The sequence below is a fragment of the Durotheca rogersii genome (assembly GCF_024521655.1).
Source record: "Durotheca rogersii strain YMJ 92031201 chromosome Unknown GGS23scaffold_62, whole genome shotgun sequence".
Taxonomy (NCBI): domain Eukaryota; kingdom Fungi; phylum Ascomycota; class Sordariomycetes; order Xylariales; family Xylariaceae; genus Durotheca; species Durotheca rogersii.
Window position 1 is genome coordinate 113839 of NW_026251293.1, and position 10663 is coordinate 124501.

Sequence of the window (10663 nt, forward strand, 5' to 3'; positions counted from 1 at the left end):
GACAGATCAACAACAACTCCGTATACCTCGTCCTCCTCTCTGCTTCAACCCTTCCGGTTATAGTCAGATCGACTCTGCCTATGTACAGTGCTATCCGTCCAGCGTAAGCTACTGGGGGCAGAGGAGTCTCGTGTCTTACCCATCTATGCGGGCTATTGTGGTATCAGTGGAACTTGTAGAATCGACTTGAGGGTGTGTTAACAATGAGGTCCTTACCCAAGAGATGTAGAATGCCACCATTGCTCCACCCCTCGTTCTCGAGACACCATCGTCGAGTCCTGACGACCTCCACCGCCTTTCGGTATGCCGCGAGACGCACCATAGATCTCAATTCCCCGTTTACGAATTCCTATGATCCTAACGAGGAGGGCCGGGGGCCTATGTTCTCCAAGAACACGTTTGGCGTCCCGCAATTCTATCCTCGAGACCTTAAGAAGCGGGTCGATGAGTATGTGGTCGGACAGGATCGAGCCAAGAAGACGATATCCTCCGTCATATTTAACCACTACCAGAATATGCGGCGACGCCACCACCAAGAAGTACAGGAACAGAAGCGAGAGGAAAGGCTTATGCGGCAGGCCATTGCCCGCGATCGAATTGCGAGAGAGAGGGAATCCCATCCTGCTGAAGGTTGGCACTTCCCAATATCCAAGTTTCATCGATACCGCGCTGACGACGACTTCGAAGACGAATTCCCCGGCCGTAACGATTCGATGCAGCATATACATCAGACATGGCAGCACTCTGAACAGAGGGCTGACTTTGACACATCTGAAGACACTACCCGAGCCCCTACGGTCAAGATCGACAAGAGCAATCTGCTACTCATAGGCCCAACTGGTGTTGGGAAGACATACATCCTCGAGTACGTGCTTACCTACTATTCAACTTCGTGAGCGCGCCCTAACCCAGCTCTGGCAGGACACTAAGCAAGAAGATCAATGTTCCATTTACGATATGCGATTGCAACTCCTTTACCCAAGCCGGCTATATCGGCCAAGATGTTGAGACCTGTATCGAGCGGTTATTGATCGAGTCCAATTACGATATATCGGCCACCGAGCAGGGCATTGTCGTCCTTGACGAATTCGATAAGATTGCCAAGCGCGAGACTATGAATGGAAGAGATGTCGGTGGCGAAGGTGTGCAGCAGGCACTGCTGAAACTAGTTGAGGGAACCAAGGTCACCATCAGCGTCAAGGATAACCGCTCATCATCCTCTCGTTCGGCCACCCCGATTACCTCGAACTACGCCAACCCAGGATCCTCGTCCTCGGGGCCTCAACCTACACCTCCATCGGGCAAGGTCGACCAGTACACCATTGACACCAGCAACATATTATTTGTGATGTGTGGTGCCTTCGTCGGTCTCGACAAGGTGGTATTAAATCGAGTAGCTAAATCATCGATGGGCTTTGGCTCCGAGATTCGGAGTCGATCAACATCTGGCAAATCAGACCTGCCACCAGAATTATTCAATCACCTCCCGCACCGGTCCCCGAACGATGAAGACACCTCCGCTCTAACGGCGCTCGACCTCGCGACGCCAGAGGATCTGCAAAAATTCGGGTTCATCCCAGAACTGATCGGGCGTGTGCACAACATAGTGGCACTCTCGCCACTCTCGCGATCTGATCTGCTACGCATTCTAACTGAGCCGCGCAACTCACTTGTGGCTCAGTACACGGCTCTATTTCAAACGTATCCATCGAGCCTATGCTTTACGCAGAAGGCGCTGGAGGCGGTTGCAGAGCGAGCTGAGAAGGCGCAGACGGGGGCGCGGGGGCTCAAGATGGAGATAGAACGAGTGCTGGCGGAGGCTATGTTCGATGCACCTACGCCTTACGTGCTCGTGACAGAGAAGGCGGTTCGCGGCGAAGAGAAAGTCGGGTACTGGGGGAAAGACGGACGGCTCGAGGTCGAGGCACGGATACGCGAAGAGGATGGTCTAGACGGCGACGCTGACACCGACTTAGGACGACGGCAGCAGGGCTTTGGCGATGGAAGACAGATTCTGAGGAGCCTAGGGCAGTACCGGGAGGCGGGACAGAGCGGTGCTTGAGAGGGACGACGAATGGAGCTTACGGTTGCGGGTTTCGGGGCCTTCAGCGTACAGCTACGCCAATACCCCCCCGTTGTCTATGTATCTCAAGGGCTCAATGGTGAAACGAGCCGAGAAACTAACTTAGGAGGGCTCCCCTCCTCTCCTTTGTTTGTGGCTGGTGGGCTCAAGGGGTTTCGTATACCACTTGGCAAGGACGTCATTTGGCTCCTCGGCACGATGGTCTTTTTCTCTCTCCTACACTCAGGCAGGTTGTGTCCGGCGTTTCGTAAGATTCTCAAGTCGGGAATCTTGTGTTGAATATACGACATCCAAGAGAGAAAAACAACACCATTCATGAGCATATATGAGTAGGATGTACACCTCAAGCTCGCTCGCTTGGCAAGCGATTCATACACACAGAAGAGGTATACGCCCGGGCCTACCATTCTACCCGACATAGAGACGGTCCCTCAGTCCAAATTCTAGACATTTAAGAATTTCTGCGTTATGCGTATGACACAAACCTCTACTCATCCACTGTGTTGCGGATGCTGCCTTGGTTTTGGTGCTGCCACTACTGCTCTTCGGCAAGTCCGCTGTAGTTGCCGAGTGGTTACATGCCCAGATAGCCATCGAAACGCGACCATGCTATTCCTCTGCGGTCGTATTTCTTCCCGTCCCTTTTCGTGTTGAACGGGGCGGTCGCCTACGTCATCCAATCGAACCCGTCCTTACATACAAACGAACAGAAACGAGGTGGCAATATAGAGAAATGGTCTTCCGCGATTTGGCCGGCCGGTGGCAGCTCTAGTGTTTGGGCGCTGATTGAACCATACCCTTGCCGGAGTACCCATCAGACGAGAGGCCAGTAAGAGGCTCGGCTCGTTGGTTCTGTCACGTGTACCGTATTAGCTCGATAGATATCATCAAGAGCAGGGCTCGGGGATGGAGAAAAACGAGTTTGCTCACCTTAAGGAACTCGTTCGAGGCTTCCTGCCATTCCCGAGTCATGGTGCTTGGTGCCGGACCAGCAAATGAGCGTATCGTAGCAAACAAGGCGAAACTGACAAGCATGCCGACGGCCGTGTAGATGGCGACCTTGCGCCCCTCGTCGGCCGGAGGCATAGCGCGGGGGCCGTGAGGACCGAAGGCAATCCAGTACGCTACAGACGCAGTGTTAATTAATTGGTGATGCCTTCGAACAAGCGACGTGTGAGTTGCTGGATTCGGTAGCGGGGCCCTATCCTAACTTTAGGGAGGTCTCGTAGGATGTTTGAGTAAATAGTGTCTTGCAACGTCCGGAGATGTAGCTCGAGGGTCGCAACAGCGGGTGATATCTGAGGCGTTCTTGGAACGGAGGTGCCACATACCGGCCTTCTTTTCCTGTACCGTAAGCTCGGTCCAGCTCTCCTTCATGCGGTCCCGCAAAGCCATCCACAACTCAGCCTGCTCGGTTTGGGGCATACCCTCCCATCGCTTCTCGATGTTGGCTAGCGTCGGCCTCGAGATGGCATGTGTCGAGGCGGCAGCACGGGGCGCCGTGATCATGGTTGATCGGACGGTAGTAGCCCGGAGACCGCGAAGTAGAGATGTGCGCATCATCGCGATTTATGAGTCTAGCAAGGAAAATAGACGCAGGCAAGGTAGAGCGGAGACGGGACCAACCCAGAGGCGATTGAAGAGGCGAAGTATGTACGAGGGCCGCTTTGGACGGCGGGTACCCTGGGCGATGGGTGCTGCTGTTATTGAAGATGCCGAATCCAATTGAGGACTTTGCTCTTTTTTTTGGGCACAACCGGAGACCCGATGAATGAATTGAGTAAGGAATTGGTGGGCGGGCAGCTTAATCGTCGTACGACTGATGTGGGGCTGATTGGAGGAGTAGATTATGTGCCTCAGGCAGCTCTACAGCTGCAATAGATCCCGAGCAACAGCCATGTATATGCCTAGTTGAAAGTACCTACCTAACTTAGCAATGGTTTTACATAAATGAAAGGTACGTTAATAAACGGGCGGGTAAGAACATAGTGTATAATATACTGAGATACGTCTAACTGGTATATTATAGATACTTAATATATATTAAACTTTAGAATACGTCGAAGTACTCTATACTTCTTTACGTTTTCATACTGAAAACCTAGAACCTCTCCGAAGGCTAGAGAAAAAGATATAAGTAAGAATCGACGCTTATTTAAACTACGAAAAGGGATTAGTAATTAACTCTTAGTTAAATAATGATAAACTAACCTTGATTGATTTATATATAGATAAGATTAAAATAAGTAGAAAATAAATACGTTAATAGGTAAATAGGGATTATGTTACGTATGCTATAGTTTTATTAAATGTATCTCTTTTAAGCATGTCGTAAGAGCTTTTAACTAATTAAAACGTATATACGAACTTTTAGCTAATAAAAATAAAGTTTTCTTTAAATTTATAAAGCCATTTACAGGGCTATTTATAAAGCTATTTATAAGTTTATATATCCTTATAATAAATTGTTTATTTACTCTAGTAATTAATATAGTAGTACGGTAAGATATACTCTCTTAATATATCACATAACACGTTACGATAGTGTAGTGGTACGGTAAGACATGCCCTCTTGATGCATTACGTAACATACTACGATAGGCCTTATGCCTATATAGAGTAACTATAGCTCCCGTAAGTACGGGATATACTATGTTTATTATCGAGTTCATTACCTAACTAAATTACTATCTTTATTATTTTTACCTTAATTAAAGATTCGTTTTTATTATTAGATTCGTCGTTTTCTAATTAATATATTTATTTTAGTTATAAGCGCTTAAGTTACTTCGTCGTATCGCTATAGCCGAATAAGTAACTTTTACGTTTTACCTCTTTTCTCTCTTTATATTTTATACCTTCGGGCTAACGACTACTATATCTCTACGACTAAGGGGCATAGCTAAGATACGATAACTATATTAGATTCCTTGCCTCTCGATTAATATAGCGATACTAATTTTATCCGTCTTAGATTATCGTACGTACTATAGTCTTTAATAAAATATACTTTCGAGTAAACCTATCCGGGTCTTTAGTATCGCGTACGCTCTATTCTTCCTTAGTAGCGATTACCCTATAACTTTTTCGACCCCTTAACCTTTAGTTTACGGAATTTTTATTACGTTATTAAGATTTAAAGGATATCGATCGCCGTCGGCGCCGTTATTTAACCCGCGAAGTAGCCCGCGTTTTACGTTAAATAAAGTATCCCGCCTTATAGTTATTTATTTACTATAGGAAGGTACGTATAAGCCCGGGAACCTTTATTACGATATTATAACCGCTAGGATACTACTTAGCCCTTAATACTTATAACGTTAATAAGCTATCGATATTACGATATAATACGACGACTAAACCGCGTTTATACCGATTAGGATATTCCTCGTATCGTTATTTACCTACCTATACGGAGGAACCCGTAAAACCCGGGAGAACTTTCGTCGTAATATAACCGCTACTAGGAATAACACTTAGCCTTCGATACTAACCGCTTCCTCGAACCGCTAATAGCATAATATATCTCGTACGAGTAAATAAAGCTCGTAGCGATTAAGGCAGCCCCCTTATAGTTATCTACTTACTATATAAAAGACGTATAAACGCCTTAGTATAAATTACGATAACCTATACGACCCGCTACTCCCTTATTAATACTAAAAGCGGATAAAGGCTAATAATAATTATGCCTTTAACCGATTTTACGATAGCTTCTTTTCCCTCTAAACCTATTAATCGATATAAATTAAATATATAGATATTAATAACTCATTATACTAGAGGTATTTTAGGATACCTAAGCGTAGCGACTCGACGATATAAAATACGATATAATATAAATATTTATATTAATAATATAAATAAGATTAATAAACTAATAATTATTAATAACCGATAGTTTTAAAGAGAATTAAGAATTAATATTAATAGGACTACGTAAATATAAAGGATTAAAGAAACGGAACTAAAGTCGAATTAATAGATATACCTATATATAAGCTAGCCTTATATTACTAACTAATAATTAATATAACGAGAAGTATTAATATAGGTATAAAACGACGCCTAGCGGTAATACCGTTAATATTATTAAATAGCTCTCGTTAGATCGAAACCGGCTTATAGCTATAACCGGTATCGTATCTAGCGCGATCCTTTACTCGGGATTTATTCCTTATACATATTACCTTAACGAAGGTTATACGTTAGGAGTTCTGGACCTTAATAAGAGGAATTATCGTCGACTTATTTATAATAATTAAATTATTAATCTAAGGAATATATATCGTACTTTAATTAGGCGTTAGCCGACTAGAGAAGCTCGTATAATACCCGGACCCTATCGATCGGAATAATATAATAAATAATAATATACTTATACTAAAGGAAAAGTATTAGGATATAAATAATAACTATTATACCTTTACCCTTATGTTAAATAATAAGACCCTTACTATCTCCCTTTTTACTTTATACCTTATACCGTTAGATTAAACGGAATCTATAACTAAGAAACGGAATAAATCGCTATTAAGACCCGAAGTAATAAAAACTAAACTATTAATAAAGACCTTAAGAATCGATATTAATTCTCCGCCCCTATATCCGCCCGAAAAGGAAAAGAACGACGATAAAACTCTTACTTAACTACCTCTTAACCGCGGCTCTATACTTATCCCGCTAATCCCTATAGTATTATTTTAAAATAATAATAACGGGGCCTTTAGTAGTTAGAATATACCGGTAACTATCCCGATTATCGTAATACTAGCCATTAGATTCCCTAACCCTACCGATTATCTTAGGCTTAAGTTTAACGAATATAACGTAATCTAATAACTAAAAAAGGTAAATCGATTATTTAACCGCTACCGTATAAACGATAACGATAAGATTAAGGAAATCGGTAAATAAACTACGATTAAAACTATTAAGAAGCGTATTAACGACGTTACGAAGGATTAAACGATCTAAAGAATTATCGTTATAGCCTTAAAGTACCGCTTTAAAATTACCGATAAACTAAGCTAAACTAACGTTAAACGTAAACTCGTATAGCTAAAACGAAGCAACGTAATTAACGATCCTAAGGCGATCTTTACGTATCTTATAAACTATAAACGTCTTTCTAAACTCGTAAACGATAACGGAAAGCTTTCCTAAAAAGTAAGATACTTAACCGATAAATTCCGGATATCCTTAATTATAAAGTTCTATAAGACGGGAAACTATAACTATAATAAGATCGGAAATATCGATTACCGGATTCTTTATACCTAGCTTTATAAGTAAGCGGAACGTCGTATAGTAATATAAATTACCGATAGGACCTAAGCCGAAGAACGACGATAATAAAAAATGGTAACTTTCGAAAAACCCGAGAAGCTTATAATATAGATAATTTAACGATTAACGACTCTTAGCCTTTAGATGCCTTTACTACCGCCTCCCTCGTAGCCTAAACCCTTTTACAGCTACCTAAGTACTAGTTAGGAAGCTAGTATATAGGCCTTTTACGACCGATTTAACGCTTTAAAAATAAAGATAACTTCGTAAAACTACCGTTAGGAAAGTAGCTCTTATAGCCTTAAGGATACGTACGGCGCCGATTAATAATATTAATAGGAAAACCCGTTCCTAGTAAACGCGATTCGGAACCTAAGTCTTTATAACCTATAAATTAATAGGAGAACCCTAGTAAGCTTTAGACGTAATATCATATTAAACTACCGAAGCATACGTAATAAGATTCTATTAACCTAAATAAATAACTATAAGGAATTCGAATATTAGTTTTATAATACTTTCGATCGGCTTTATAACTATAACCGCTACCCGTTATTAATAAATATAACGTAAAATCGGTTCTACTATAGGAATAATAAGCGACTATACTACCTCGAGAACGGAAACCCGGATAAGTTAAAATTAACGCTAATCCTAGGATCGATTATTACCTAAGCTAAGCGTAAAAAAGAACCGATCGCTTATTATATCTTATTTTACGTATATTAAAGTAAGGAATCTATAGAATAAGTACGTAGGATAGCATATTACTACTTAGCCGAAAAGCTAAAGCTTATACCCCTTAACCTACGATACTTTAAGAACGAGGAAGTAATATTAAAGCAGAAAGAGATATTAAGAACTATATCGGAAATTAACGTTATTTAAATAATCGAACGTAAATATAACTACGAATTATACGAGACGGAGATCTTAGGTTATAATTAGATTAAGGGTTTTATCGACGACGAAGGTATTTATTATTATAAGGGTATTATTAAAACGAACCTAGTCGAAGTTAACGTAATTAAGTAAGTTAAAGGTTCTAACGGCGAATATATTAAAAGAGAAGTACCTGATTAAGAGGATATAAAAGTCCTATCGTTATAACCTAAACGTAGACCGACTAAAGCCGGTAAGAACGCTACTTCGAATACGAACGACCTAGCTAGGAAAGCGAAGACTATTAACGAATTATTAAAAGAGTTTTAACTAGATAAAATTAATAAGAATAATAGGAAACGTTTCGAGGTTTCGTAGGACGACTTAATTAAGTTTATACCCGGATTTTCGGAATAGGTAGTAAAGTACCTTACGATACGCGCTATAGAAATTAACGAAGGTTAACCTAAGGTTATTAAGATTATAAAGGAATAAGTATAAAAAGATCGGGAAGAAAGCGTTAAGATACCTAGCGTACCGTAAATTACCGCCCCGTTTATTAACCCTTCGAATAAAATAGCAGTAAATTCTATTATCGCGAAGGATATTAAAAACTATATCTAACCTCTCCCTAAGCTAATAATTAACGTAAAACCTAACGGGAACGAAGCTCTCGTATCTACGGTAATCGATATAGGGACGTAGTTTAATATAATCGTAAAAAGCTACGTAAAGAAGTAGCGTTTCCCTATAACCGGTATTAAGGCGACATAGCGAGGTTTTAGATCCTCTATAAAGACCCTATATATAGGAATAATCGACGGTTTTATTTAGCTTACCGATTATTACCTTCGCTTACCGATCTACGTCGTTAAAGATAGGTTCGTTAATTATCCCCTATTACTTAGTATAAACTTTATCTTCTAGTCCCGCATAAAACTCGAATTCGACGGAAATACCTTCATAAGAACCGTTAACTTTAGCTCGGCCCGGATAATAATCCCTCTCGTTATTAACTTAAAAAGCGATACGCTATTAAGCTTTATATTCGGCGATTAAGAAAACTAAATACTATTAATACCCTAGGCCGCTTTAATAGCGTATATAAGTCTAAAAACGCGTTCCTAACCGAGTACCTAGAAACCGACGCTAGCCTCTAAGCTAAAATTAATTATACCCGCCTTTATAACGACGATATAAAGGTAATACCTATCTCCGAAGCTAAGAACTCGTTAGCCCTCGAACTTAGTTTAAATAAAGAAGATAAGGCGATCGTTAAATTAAGCGACGAAGAATTCCTCTACGTCTTTAGTAAAGCCGTTACGAAGGTAATTCGATATACGACGTAAGAATCGAAATAATATAAGCGAGACCTAGTTCTTATTTCGGAATTAACTTACTAAGCTAAACGTACGTTTTTAATTAATACTATATATAAACTTAAGTCGCGTAAAGTTTAGCCCGTAAATAACGTACCGTTAAACGGATAAATACCGCTAGGAATATTCGATTAAAAGGATTAAGTAATAGAGAAGGTTAAGTCGAAGTACGAGCTATTAAATATATTATAACGTAATAAACCCTATAAGAATATTATACTAAGATTCGTTAGTAACTCCCGAGGTATTAGATTAATAACGAAAAGATTTAACGTTATTAAAATAGGTTTATTAGATACGGAACTAACCGATTAAGAGAAAGACGTACTTATTAAGATCTTATACCGAAGAGAAATAGCCCTAGCCTAGGATTTCTTTAAAATCGGGAAAATCCGACCTAAGGTTTACTCCGACTATGAGATTAAAACGGTACTATATACCGCCTAGTAGGCTAAGGATATCCTTATCCTAGTACCCCTTAAAGAACGAATAATCGAAGTCTTACGTATACGACTAAAGAACGGAATCCTAGAAGAGAGTTACGGTCCTTATCGAAATACGTAATTCGTAGTCGAAAAGAAAGATAATAATTTACGACTTATTAACTCTACGATAAAACTTAACGCCTAAATTATTCGCGACGCCTTCCTATCCCGAGATAGAGATTCCTTTACCTAAGAATTCGTTATATATTTAATCCTTATAATCGTCGACTTTTTCTTTAGGTACGACTAAGTTACGCTAACGGAAACGAATTATAACCTAATTACGTTCGTTACTCTTATTAGCCTTTTACGTATAACGACTTTACTATAAGGCGCGACGAACTTAGTTACCGCTTTTCTCCGAGCCGTTATACGAATTCTTTACGATTTAGTTCCTATTAAGTACGAGCTTTTCTTCGACGACGTTAATATTAAAGGGCTAATATCGAGATACGATAATTAGAAGGCTTTTCCGGGAATACGACGCTTTATCTTAAAGTACTTAGAGAATATCGACGCCGTTTTCCTAAACTTCGAATTAACCG

At 40.6% G+C, this 10663-nt stretch overlaps 2 protein-coding genes across 2 annotated transcripts; one reads left to right on the plus strand and one right to left on the minus strand.

Moving 5' to 3' along the window:
* Positions 1-230: 230 nt before the first annotated feature.
* On the plus strand, positions 231-2062 carry GGS23DRAFT_601561 (P-loop containing nucleoside triphosphate hydrolase protein; the record flags this gene model as incomplete). The annotated part of the gene is made up of 2 exons (XM_051519209.1): positions 231-865; positions 922-2062. 2 exons carry the CDS (start codon positions 231-233, stop codon positions 2060-2062), a joined length of 1776 nt encoding a protein of 591 aa, XP_051367105.1.
* Positions 2063-2851: 789 nt separating this feature from the next.
* On the minus strand, positions 2852-3646 carry GGS23DRAFT_608280 (cytochrome c oxidase polypeptide V; the record flags this gene model as incomplete). Its single annotated transcript, XM_051520181.1, has 3 exons — positions 2852-2935; positions 3014-3207; positions 3415-3646. The coding sequence occupies 3 exons, from the start codon at positions 3644-3646 to the stop codon at positions 2852-2854; spliced, it is 510 nt and encodes a 169-aa protein (XP_051367106.1).
* Between the last annotated feature and the right edge of the window lie 7017 nt (positions 3647-10663).